General features: G+C 37.0%; 1 protein-coding gene across 14 annotated transcripts in view; it reads right to left on the bottom strand.

The window, feature by feature from the left end:
* Positions 1-1,436: 1,436 nt before the first annotated feature.
* Positions 1,437-13,592, bottom strand: part of ZNF568 (zinc finger protein 568) — a 26,049-nt gene continuing 13,893 nt past the window's right edge. For 13 of the 14 annotated variants that reach the window (XM_055410802.2, XM_055410794.2, XM_055410805.2 and 10 more), the window contains 3 exons: positions 9,116-9,242; positions 8,771-8,866; positions 1,439-5,540 (listed from right to left, as the gene is read on the bottom strand). In XM_055410802.2, coding sequence (XP_055266777.1) covers positions 3,958-5,540; positions 8,771-8,866; positions 9,116-9,242 — 1,806 coding nt within the window. In that variant the 3' untranslated portion in view covers positions 1,439-3,957. Of the gene's footprint in view, positions 5,541-8,770; positions 8,867-9,115; positions 9,243-13,592 lie in introns of all 14 variants that reach the window. The other variant, XM_055410796.2, reaches the window with a different exon arrangement.

Raw genomic sequence — 13,592 nt, 5'->3', positions numbered from 1 at the left:
TAGGAATTCTCAAGATCTGCCTCTGGCAAATTACAGGTAAAAGAATGTCCACAATATGATTCAATTCCATCTTCCTATCTTTACTCCTAAATGTTTCTCCTTAGTCTGCTGCATTTTTAGCAACTGGTGACCATCCAGCTGGTCCTCGCCACAAAAATGTAGTTTTCCTTTCTCTCTCTTTTCCTTACCTTTCATATCAGCAAGCTTCAAATTAAGTCTGAAATCTAGAATGGAAATTATCAGGCAGTAACCATTCATGTGTATTCAAGTGGAGAGGGATTTATTGTGATTTGACTGATTTTTTAAATATGTTATCTCAGTCATTTAGACCTTATTTCTGCTCTTAAGGATAGGAAAAAAATTAACAGAGACAAGATCATCTTCTTGTTGACATGCAGTAAAACAGCCGTCCTAGACTTGAGATTCAGGTTTACTCTCAGGCACTATATCTCACCCAATCAGCACAGCCACTCTTAGTGGGACAGGCTAAAAAGGCACCTAAGGTGGTCGTTATGAGTATAAGGGAAATTTAAAAAATTTCTGTTGACTCCAAAGCTATGTAAAGAATGGGACAGAAAAAAAGTGAGATACGAGCCAAATAAAGAAGCATGAAGAAGAAAATCAGAATGAAAAATGAGTTTAGATCCCCTCCAAAATTTTGCAACTAAAAATATTTACACAGATTTTGTTGTGTGTGTAAAACAGGAACTTTGAAAAGTACTTTTTAAAAATTCTAAAAAAAAGTGTGCTTGCAAAATTGGACTTACCACAAAACCCATGAAAGAAGAGATTATGAAGTGACAACACATTTAGATATTTAAATTTTGGGAAAGTGCTGATTTCATAAATATCAGTGCCTGCTATTTATAATTCTAAGTCACTGTCAATCTTCAAAAATGACTAACTGAAGTAAAACTGAGCTTAGTCATGCTTGTACTTCATAAATTTAGTCTGAGAATGATTTAATTTTGTAAAATTAGCTTCAAATAAATGCAACTGACATTCAAACATTCAAAGCTAAAGATTCCTTTTGAACAACATTCCCAATCATAAACACCTTTTTAAAAAGACACTAATGGTTTTCTGTGCATCAAGTAATATTGCAGAGTTGGTACAATAAAAAAATAAAATGCCTGAAGGGCTGATTCACGTATTGTTTAACAGAGAATGAAATCCTTTCAGAGGAACTGTTATTACTGCTCAGGGTCTTAGACCACACACTGCTTTCAACCAAAACTAGATAGGTATATAAATCTAGGATTGTAGAATAAATAAAATGATCTGTAGGTTAAGAGTGAAGCAATTTTACATAATTGCTTAAGGCTAGCTCAATAAAATATTGTTTCAAAATATTATAATAATTAATGATTAAGCACAAGCTGGAATCAAGATTGCTGGGAGAAATATCAATAACCTCAGATATGCAGATGACACTACCCTTATGGCAGAAAGTGAAGAGGAACTCAAAAGCCTCTTGATGAAAGTGAAAGAGGAGAGTGAAAAGGTTGGCTTGAAGCTCAACATTCAGAAAACAAAGATCACGGCATCTGGTCCCATCACTTCATGGGAAATAGATGGAAAAACAGTGGAAACAGTGTCAGGCTTTATTTTTTTGGGCTCCAAAATCACTGCAGATGCTGATTGCAGCCATGAAATTAAAAGACGCTTGCTCCTTGGAAGGAAAGTTATGACCAACCTTGATAATATATTAAAAAGCAGAGACATTACTTTGCCAACCAAGGTCCATCTAGTCAAGGCAATGGTTTTTCCTATGGTCATGTATGGATGTGAGAGTTGGACTGTGAAGAAAGCTGATCGCCGAAGAATTGATGCTTTTGAACTGTGGTTTTGGAGAAGACTCTTGAGAGTCCCTTATACTGCAAGGAGATCCAACCAGTCCATTCTAAAGGAGATCAGTCCTGGGTGTTCATTGGAGGGACTGATGCTAAAGCTGAAACTCCAATACTTTGGCCACCTCATGCGACGAGTTGACTCACTGGAAAAGACTGATGCTGGGAAAGGTTGGGGGCGGGAGGAGAAGGGGACGACGGAGAATGAGATGGCTGGATGGCATCACCGACTCTGTGGACATGAGTTTGAGTGTACTCCGGGAGTTGGTGATGGACAGGGAGGCCTGGCGTGCTGTGATTCATGGGGTCGCGGAGAGTCGGACACGACTGAGCAACTGAACTGAACTGAACTGAATAATGCTTATGCTGGTTGTATGGAAATGTACAGAGTAAGAAGACTAATATTGTAGAGTTAGTTTCTCAAGATTTTTTTCTCTCCATAATGACTCTAATCATATTACTAACTCATTAGTTATGAATCCAACAAGTTGTCAAATAAAACAAGACACACTGAGAGAGTAGGGATCATTAGATCATGATACCCTAAAATTCTAAATAAAAATCACATTTGATTTTTCACATTGCCCTCTGATTTTCAAATTTTTAACAAATAACTACATGCTTCTTGACTCTAAGATATAATTGTTTGAAAATTAAGTCCTAAATAAAGAATGTGAAAAAAAAGCATAAGACTGATGAGACATGCTAATTTCATATTAAACAGTAAACAGGATTATCACTTTTAATTACTAATTTTCTGGAAATATTTTTGACAAAACAGTTCAGCATCTGATAGAGCACATGAATCTATTATAACACTTTCCTCTATGCATAGTCATCCCCTAACCCATAAATTCTGTGAAGTACAAAAACAATATTAAGACATCCATATCACCATCATGGATCATTAACTTTTAAGATTTATTTTATATGCTATTCATCTCTTTTTAAGGCATAAAAATTACAAGTAAAGCTAAAAGCCCCCTTCGATCAACACCCTGAATCCTAACCTCCTGCAAGAGACAACACTATCAATAATTTGATATGTGTTCTTTTTAATCCATTTAAAATAGTTTTACATACATATTTCAGTAATAAAAACATAGTTCTATTCTTTGTGAATGATTTCACTCCAATTTACATGAATGTTATTTTATAGTATGTTTCACCTAGATCTTAATTTTTTTCCACTCAACATTATTTTAGATAACAACCCATGTTACACAATACAGACCAAGCTCATTACTTTTAACTGCTGTATACTATTCCACTATTTTAATATCACATTTTATTCATCCATTATCCCTTCAATATATAGGTTGTTTTCTATGCAGATATATATATTTCTTATCCATAGTTGTGAATTTCTTTAGGATGTATATCCAGAAGAGAATCTACAGGGTCCTTTTAAAAAATGTTTCCCTGCCTCGAAGTCACAGACAAACATCCTGTTATTTCCTTCCAAGAAGTTCAGAGTTTGGCTGTTCACATTTCAGTGTTCAAATCCTCTGGAATTCTGTTTTTTTATATATTGTAAGGTTGTATGTAATTTTATTTTCTCCAGTATGGAGATTCAAGTACTCCAACTATTTTTATTGACTAGGCTGTTCCTCCTACTGATTCATGATGTCATGCCTAATACACAACAAGTTGGCATATATTCACGGGTATATTTCTAGGCATTCTATTCTGTAAAACTTTTCTATCTACCTATTAATGCACTAATATTACACACTATTAAATGACCATAACTTTGCTATACATGTAGTATATGGTAGAAGATATGTCCTCTCTGTTCTTTTTCAATATTATCTCAGCAATCCATAGACTTTTATTTCATATGAGGTTTAGAATCATTTTATAAAGATCCTAGAAAATTCTTGTTAGATGTTTGGAACTCTACTAGGACTGTAGATTAAGTTGGGAAGAACAGACATTTTATAATATTTGGTTTTTCCATCTACATTTTCTCCTTTACTCGCATCTTTTACCCTTCAATAAAGCTTTACAATTTTTTCATAAGAATCTTGTTCATTTTTTGAGATTATGCCAAGATATTTTAAAGTTAAGTAAAGCTTGGGTTGAATTTAAAAGAAAGTCTTATTCATTAATACACTCGGCGTTTCTCACCTGTATGACCTCTCTTATGTATAGAAAGGGATGCTCTTTGAGAGAATGCTTTTCCACATTCGTTACATTCATAGGGTTTCTCACCAGTGTGAATTCTCATATGTATAATAAGTAATGAGCATTGAGAGAAGGCTTTTCCACATTTATTACATTCATACGGTTTCTCCCCTGTATGACTTCTAACATGAAGAGTAAGGGATGAGATTCGAGAAAAAGCTTTACCGCACTCATTACATTTAAATGGTTTCTCTCCAGTATGAATTTTTTCATGTTCAAGGAGGTTTTGTCTCTGACTGAAAGCTTTTCCACATTGATTACAATGATAGGGTTTCTCTCCAGTATGAATTTTTTCATGTTCCGTGAGATTTGATTTCTGACTAAAGGCTTTCCCACATACTGTACATGCATAGGGTTTTTCACCAGTATGAATTCTCTGGTGTCGGATGAGGTTTGACATCTGAATAAAAGCTTTCCCACATTCATTACATTCATAAGGTTTTTCTCCAGTATGAATTTTCTGATGTGTAATGAGATTTTCTTTCCGGCTGAAGGCTTTTCCACATTCATTACATTCGTAGGGTTTCTCAGCTGTATGATTTCTCATGTGTACAGTAAGGGATGAACTTTGAGAGAATGCTTTTCCACATTCACTACATACATAGGGTTTCTCACCTGTATGACTTCTCATATGTATAATAAATACTGAGCATTGAGAGAAGGCTTTTCCACATTTATTACATTTATAGGGTTTCTCCCCTGTGTGACTTCTCATATGTAGATTAACAGATGACATCCTAGAAAAAGCTCTACCACATTCATTACATGCATAAGGTTTCTCACCAGTATGAATTTTCTCGTGCTCAATAAGATTTTGCTTCTGGCTGAAGGCTTTTCCACATTCCTTACATTCATAGGGTTTTTCTCCAGTATGAATTCTCTCATGTTCAATGAGATTTGACTTCTGGCTGAAGGCCTTCCAACAATCCTTACATGCATAAGGTTTCTCTCCAGTATGAATTCTCTGGTGTCTAATAAGGTTTGACATCTGAATGAAAGCTTTTCCACATTCATTACACTTATATGGTTTTTCCCCAGTATGAATTTTTTGATGTGTAATAAGATTTTCCTTCCTACTGAAAGCTTTTCCACATTCCTTACATTCATAGGGTTTATCTCCAGCATGAGTTCTCTCATGTCTGATGAGGTCAAATCTATGACTAAAGTCCTGTCCACACTGATTACACTTTAAGGGGGTTATGACATGGGATGAGCAATGGTAAAATGGTTTCCCATACTTATTACATTCAAAACTTTTCTTTTTTATAAAGCCTTTCTCATAATTAAGTAAGTCTAAACTATGTTCAAAATCCTTATCAAGTGAGTCACATTTGAAGAACTTTTGTCTTGAAGTAACAATGTCTGAGTCCAGAGGAAATACTTTTGCAACATTTTTATATTCAGGGACATTTTCCTTAATCAGAGTTTTTTTGGAGATGGATGTGACATTCCTCACAAGGGTTTCCTGTTGCTTCTTGATCTGTTCATCAACTTTCCAAACTTCTAAAATGGAAGACCAAAAATTATTACTTTTGAATATTTCTCCTACTGTTCTATTGATAACATTTCAGAAATTTGCTAAAGTGGGGCGACTTCCCTGGCAGTTCAGTGGTTAAGACTCTGTACTTCCACTGCAGGGGGTGCGAGTTTGATCCCTGGTCAGGGAACTAAGATCCTGCATGCCACGCAGCACACACACACACACACACACACACACACACACAATGGAGGATTTAGGTACTTGAAAGGCAGGGAGAAGAGTGGGGCTGAAAAAAAAGAGGATGAATTTAAATTCTGGAGTTACATACTGATTTGAAGGCAGGAACACGTCTACATCATGAAGGTACATAAAGGAAAAAGGAGTCCATATGTAATTTAGAACTAGTTTCAATAATGTTCTTGAGGGCTGGAGAAGAGGAATTATGTAAAACACAGTTCATAAGGGAATAAGAAAAAATAAACAAATGGAGGAGAAACCAGAATCCTTTAGAGAAGAGTAAAGAAGACATTTCCAAGAAGGGTGATCCATAGGATCAAATACAGAAGAGACTTTCCTGTTTCAATATAGTAGAATTAAACATCTCTATCTTCTCTCCTTTCTGCAAACATGAAGAATAAACAGAAAAAGAAATATGTCTTCAATTATACTAAAAGGCAGCTAAACTCCAATTCCAAAGTATAAAGAAAGTCAGAGGATAGACAGAAATAGGTAGGAAAGAAACCAAGAGGCAGTGGCTGTTATTTCTTGTCTCAGACAGAAAACACGGTGAACAGAGTTCTCCAAAACAGAAGGCACACCCTGTGGACAGAATGAATGAGTCATTTTTCAAAACAATGGAATCTGGATGTGTTAAGACTGCCTGGTGGAACATAATCATCTTGTTCTGGCCCTGTCAAAAGGTAGGAAAGACAGAGCTAAATAGATGCAAATATCTGCAGAGATGCAAATAGCTATTATTCTCGTATAAGCAGGATATTGACATAGGAAGGTAGAAGAGAAACTGAGTGTTAGAAAAAGCATGCAACTGATAATCTTTGATTCAGAAGAAGTAAAGGGCAAACCAACTCTTAACACAAAACTCTGTATGACAGAGGAAGTTGATACAAGCAACAGAGACTTCCTACTAGCTCAGAGTATTTTTTTAGACACTCTCCAACACTTCTTCAGTAAACAGTGGGTCCAGCTGTAAATATCCTTATTCAAAGAAGAGGAATGACAGTTATTCAGATCATATGACACTACAAGAACCAAAAAGTATGAATATACAAGCTGAAAGGAAAAACTGATATTGACTGATCAATAAGCCTCATAAAGTTCTAAAGCGTTAAAGAAAAACAAAACTGAGCATCCAGACAAACAAATCAAGTCATGTATGAAGGAAAACAATCAGGCTTCAGATTTCTCCAAGCAACGTTCAAATCCAAGAAGCAGTAGAGGACTATCTAAAGTCTTCAGGGAACTGTCTATAAAACCTCCAGAGAAGACAGGATGGCCTAAGAATTTTATACATAGACAACTATCAACTAAATATAAAGTTTTTTTTAAAAAAGATATTTTCTTAATTTCAAAATCTCAGGAACTCTTGTTCCCACTAAATTATAAGCTCCCTGAAGACAGGACTTTGTTTTTTTTTTATTGTTTTATGCCCATGTCCAGAATAGTATTTTATCTATATTGTTACAACTATTAATGTGGTTTCCTTTTCCTTGTATCTTCTACTTGGTTATTGAAGTATACATGAAAACAACTGATTTTTTACTTGTTAATTTGATACCTTACCATATCACTGAATTCTCTTAAAGTTTGTTGAAGTTTATTCTCTTGTGTTTTAAGGGATATCATGTTATCATCTGTAAATAAAGATGGTTTTATAGGGTCCTTTCCAATTCCGTTAGCACTGCTTTCTTTCTCTTGTCTATTACTTAGGTATAAACTTAGTAAGAAATTTACAAAAGGTATAAAGGAAACCTTAGAGAGCATTTCTGAAGGATACAAAACAGGCAGATCTGAACAAAGACAGAGAACATGTTCTTGGATAGAAAACCTTGACAGTATAAAGATGTCAGCTCTCTGAAAGTTCATTTATACTTCTAACACATTCCCAGCAAGAAAATCCAACAGGTTTTTCTCCAGAAATAGATAGTTAAATCTAAAATTCATACAGTTAAGAGGTTTCCCTGGTGGCTCAGTTGGTAAAGAATCCACCTGCCAATGCAGGAGATATGGGTCGAATCCCTAATCTGAGAAAATCCCACATGCTGTTCAGCAGCTAAACCCGTGTGTCACAACTATTGAGACTATGTTCTAGAGTCCAAGAGCCACAAATACTGAAGCCTGAGTGCCCTAGAGCCCATGCTCTGCAACAAGAGAAGCCACCACAATGAGAAGCCTGTACACACCAAAGAAAGAGAAGCAAGCCCCTGTTCACTGAAATTAGAGGAAAGCCCGCATAACAATGAAGACCCAGCACAGACCAAAAAAAAAAAAAAAAAATCCATAATTCCTTTAATAAACTGTTCCACCTTAAAATAAAAAACACCCAATATACAAAAAATAAAAAAATAAAATTCATAAGGTGAAATAAACAAGAATAGTTAGCACAACTCTGAAAAAAAAGTGTACTTAGCTTGGAAAAGAAAGGGACTGAGTGTGAAGGGTAAGAGAGAGACTCACTTTTGAATGTTACCTTTTGGATTGTTAATGTTTTTCAACCAAGGGTGCATATATTATATTTCAAAAAAATTAAAGGAATGAAAGGTGTGAATAAGCAAGGAGGAGGTAACAAGTTGTAAGTCAGAGACTGTCAAAGCTATATTGGATTGTGAGAGTTGTGAATACAACAGAAAGTGAGTATTGTTACAAAACAAATCTGAAGCTTTACAAAATAGAAAGAAGAAAAGAAATAAAAGGGAATTTGACTCAAATATTGAACACACAAAAAAGAAAACCTGTGAATACAAAGGAATGAGAAAGCTTAACGATCATAGAAAGGGACTAATCCTGAAAGTAAGGCTGTAAATGAGCTAGGAAGTTTTAGTATTTAAAATTTGAAAAAAGGAAGAGAGCTGCAATGTAAGAATAGTATCTAGAAGTATCACCATAATTCAAGGCATTCATATCTTCTGTCATTCTAGAAGACTTAAGCAAATCTTGGAAAATGTGAAATGGTATCAACCTCCTGAACAGCTGCTATGTGGCTTTCTCATTCCGACCTGCCTTTTCACTTATTCACCTGGACAGTGCCTCCCAAGCATTTCTTCTTCTACCACCCATGGCTCCTCTTCCTGCTCCAACTTGAAGATCACATCTGGTTTGGTGACTTGACAACCTATTTTGAGAGACAGCAAAGGACTTGAGACAACCATCCAGATCTTGGGTTGAGTCCTGGGGACTTGAGGGCCTATGAAAGATGATGGAGGAACTTTCACAGTGACACAAAATAATTAGCATTTACTCTAAAGACCAGCACATACAATCATATGAAGAAAGGAAATGCTAGTTAAAGACATATGGCAAGTTGAAGTCTTCACATATTTCAAAGACAGAATTCTGTGTAAGACTACAAAGCTACCCTTACCCACTGTGACCAGGTTGCTGTAGTTCTCCAGCATCACATCACGGTACAAGTTCCTCTGAGCAGGCTTCATTTGCTTCCATTCCTCCTGGGTGAGGTCCACGGCCACATCCTTAAATGTCACTGTTTCCTGTTAAAACACAATTTGAAGTCATCAAAGCTAAACACTGTGGTCAAAACATGCAAGAACTCATTTAGCTAGTATCCAGGGATCAGATACTGATCAAGTTTTCTAATTTCTAAATACTTAATTTTGTATTTATACTGTGGGGGAAAATATACCATAATAGAAAAACCCTGTAGGAATGTGTTATTACTAAATCAGGTAACTTATTAATTCATCATTTATTTTGCAGGAAGCTGGAAACAGTTGTCACCAATTTGTACTGGGCTGTGACAGCGATGACACAGATAAGATTCACAGGCTCAGAACTGTCCAAGCTGCTGTGTGATCTAATAAGAAAGAGGATATGGGAATAGTAGGGAAGTAATAAAGACAGAAGGTAAAGGGGTAAATAAATGGTGGTACACCCAGATAAAGGAATATTGCTCAGTGCTCGAAAAATAAATGTGCTATCAAGTCATGAAAAGACATGGAGGAATCTTAAATGCATGTAACTAAGTGAAAGAAGCTGACCTGAAAAGGCTATCTATGGTATGATTCCACTATATGACATTCTGGAAAAGGCAAAACTATAGAAACAGTAAAAAGATTAGTGGATACCAGGGGTTGGAGTAGAAATGAGTAGACAGAGCACAGAGGATTTTTAGGTCAGTGAAAATATTCTGTATGATACTATAATGATGGATACATGTATGTGTGTGTGTGTGTATGTTAGTTGCTCAGTCATTTCCGACCCTTCAGTTCAGTTCAGTCGCTCAGTCGTGTCCGACTCTTTGCGACCCCATGAGTCACAGCACACCAGGCCTGCCTGTCCATCACCAACTCCCAGAGTTCACTCAAACTCACGTCCATCGAGTCGGTGATGCCATCCAGCCATCTCATTCTCTGTCGTGCCCTTCTCCTCCTGCCCCCAACCCCTCCCAGCATCAGAGTCTTTTCCAGTGAGTCAACTCTTCCCATGAGGTGGCCAAAGCATTGGAGCTTCAGCTTCAGCATCAGTCCTTCCAATGAACACCCAGGACTGATCTCCTTTAGAATGGACTGGTTGGATCTCCTTCTGACCCTTGGTGACCCATAAACTGTAGCCCACCAGGCTCCTCTGTCAAGGGAATTTTCCAGACAAGAATACTGGAGTGGGTTGCCATTCCCCTCTCCAGGAGATCTTCCGGACTGAGGGACCAAACCCTGGTCTCCTGCATTGCAGGCAGATGAGTGTGTAATAAGCACACACACACCCCATTCTTTACCAACCGAGCTACCAGGGAAGCCCCCATATATATACACACACACATACATACATGTACATACATTTGTCCAAATCCATAGATTGTACAACACCAAGAGTGAGTCTGAATGTAAACTACTGGACATTGGGTGATCATGATATGTCAATATAGGACCATCAATTGTAACAACTGTACCACTCTGATGGGGGATGTTGATAATGGGGGAGGCTATACACATGTGGAGGCAAGGGGCATATGGAGAACCTCTGTACCTTCCTCTCAACTTTGCTGTGAACTTGAAACTGCTCTTTAAAGGCAAACAAGATATATATATATAAACTAATGTAATACACAATGTGGACAGAATAAAGAACAAATTCCATATGCTCATCTCAACAGCTGCAGAAAAAGCACTTGACAAAACCCAATACTTTTTCAGGAGAAAAATGCTTACACCTGTTAAAAACAAGACAACAGGCCCAAAATTGAGTCACTTATGCTAAGCCTCACGTCATCAAACTGAGATTTAATTAGTTTCAGCCTCTCCTACAACTGGACTATTAAACTAGTCAAGCAGAAATCACCTGATGATCACCAGTGAAGTAATCTGTCTGATAGACTCTACCATCCCCTGAGGGAAAGTAATCGGGCCAGAACCAATCTGCTTTTAGCTACTGTACTTCCTTGCCCCGCTCCCTCTGCATGTAAAATTAACTTGGTATAGCTCCTCAAAGTTCCTGTATATCTGCTAGATTGGAAGTTCTCTGACTCATAAATCATGGAATAAAGCCGGTAAGATCTTCAAAATGTACTCAAGTTGAATTTTGTATTTTAACACACCCTTTGACTTGGTCCATGTATTCCAGTGATCAGGCAAGTGAAGAGCTTACCCCAGGAAGCTGCTGCCTATTCACCTGAATGAACACAACCTGGAGGAGCCAGGAGCCCATCCCACAGCCTGTGTCAAGACCAGGTGATCTACAGCCCAAATCAGAGCCCAAAGTCCACAAAATCAACCTGCATAAGAATAAAGACCTGTTGTTCTACTCATAAAAGAAGCAGAAAAGCTGAAAAGAAACCTGATTTAACACATATGAAAATTTTTAAAGCTGAAACTCCAATACTTTGGCCACCTCATGTGAAGAGTTGACTCACTGGAAAAGACTCTGATGCTGGGAGGAATTGGGGGCAGGAGGAGACGGGGACGACAGAGAATAAGATGGCTGGATGGCATCACCAACTCGATGGACATGAGTTTGAGTGAACTCCGGGAGTTGGTGACGGACAGGGAGGCCTGGTGTGCTGTGATTCATGGGGTCACAAAGAGTCGGACATGACTGAGCGACTGAACTGAACTAAACTGAAGCTCTCAAAATGAAACTGGGTTTAGATATTTTTACTGGTCAACAGGCTGTAGAATCTGACATCATAAGTTCAAATCCTGGCCTCAAAATTTAATAATTATGTGGGAATTCCCTGGAAGTCTAGTGGTTAGGACTTGGTTCTTTCACTGCCTTGGCCCAGGTTCAATCCCTGATCAGGGAACTAAGATTCCCATAAGCCTCTCGGCATAGCCAAATTTTTTTTTTCTTAACTAATTGTGTAAACAATTAGTGTAAGGCTTCCTGTCTTAACATTTCCAGAGGTCCTGCTGGTAATCACAGCAGTCTCCTCCTTCATTTTTAAGACACTTAATATAATAAATCTTTTTTAAAAATAAAGTTTACAGTGAAGGCATAAAGGTAATTACATGTCAATTCTATAGTGTATATGCTGACTGGAAACTTTTTGTAAAAGGATTTTTTTTTCCTTAAAGTTATACAAATATTAAATAAATGTTCAGTTCAGTTCAGTTGCTCAGTTGTGACAGACTCTTTGCGACCCCATGAATCACAGCACGCCAGGCCTCCCTGGACATCACCAACTCCCGGAGTTCACTCAAACTCATGTCCATCGAGTTGGTGATGCCATCCAGCCATCTCATCCTCTGTCGTTCCCTTCTCCTCCCGCCCCCAATCCTTCCCAGCATCAGAGTCTTTTCCAGTGAGTCAACTCTTCGCATGAGGTGGCCAAAGTATTGGAGTTTCAGCTTTAGCATCAGTCCTTCCAATGTTATTCTTTCTAAAGCTTGGAGCATAACACACAGTATTTTTTCATGTTTTTTTCTTGGATATAATATGCATTTTTATTTTCCAAATGTCTTCTACACTCAGCTTGAACAGAACTGCCTTGTTCTAAAAGGCGTATTTAGAATATCTGAGATTTAAATAAATCTGAAGATTAAAGAGAATTCATATTGATTTAATAATGACAATTTTATTTTTAAAAAGTATATATTAAAAATTTACTCAAAAAAAAAATTACTCAAATCCTTTTCTAAAATTTACTCTAATCCACTTCAAATCCTCAGTAATGTTTTAAAGGTTTCTTTCTCCTATATACATCTTTTTTTCCTTTAGGATTTTGTTTCCACTCTTAACATCTTTCTTCCATTTTATTTTATTCATTTTTAAAATTTACATGTTTTTTGGCTGCAGCACAGGGTTTTCAGGATCTTAGTTCCCCAACCAGGGATTGAATTCTGACCATGACAGTGAAAGTGTTGAGCCTTAACCACTGTACTGCCAGGGAATTCCCAGCTTCCATTTTATTTCTGAACTGGTTGTGGTTTGTATTAATATATAGAAATGCTATTAATTTTTGCATATTAATTTTGTGTCCATACTGTTTTGAATTCTCTTGTTTCATCTTCAGGTATACACACACATAAATGTATCATCTAGATATAATAATTTTGTATGCACCTTCCCAATTTTTATCTTTTTTCTCTTTTCTATATGTATATAGTGGTGGTGGTGGTTTGGTCGCTAAATCACGTCCAACTCTTGCAATCCCACAGACTGTAGCCTGCCAGGACCCTCTGTCCATGGGATTCTCCAGGTGAGATTACTGGAGTAGGTTGCCATTTCCTTCTCCAGAGGATCTTCCCAACCTAGGAATCAAACCCCAGATCTGCATTGCAGGCAGATTCTTTACCGACTAAACTATGAGGGAAGCCCTATATATATATATATAATTTTAGTAAATAAATGTGGTAGCATGAGCAATCTGGTCACATTCCTGACTTTAG

The sequence above is a fragment of the Moschus berezovskii genome, chromosome 22 (genome assembly GCF_049115385.1).
Source record: "Moschus berezovskii isolate FMDL1 chromosome 22, NW_MosBer_1.0, whole genome shotgun sequence".
Lineage (NCBI taxonomy): Eukaryota > Metazoa > Chordata > Mammalia > Artiodactyla > Moschidae > Moschus > Moschus berezovskii.
Note: the sequence above shows the minus strand (reverse complement) of the source record. Positions and strands in the feature narration are given on the sequence as shown.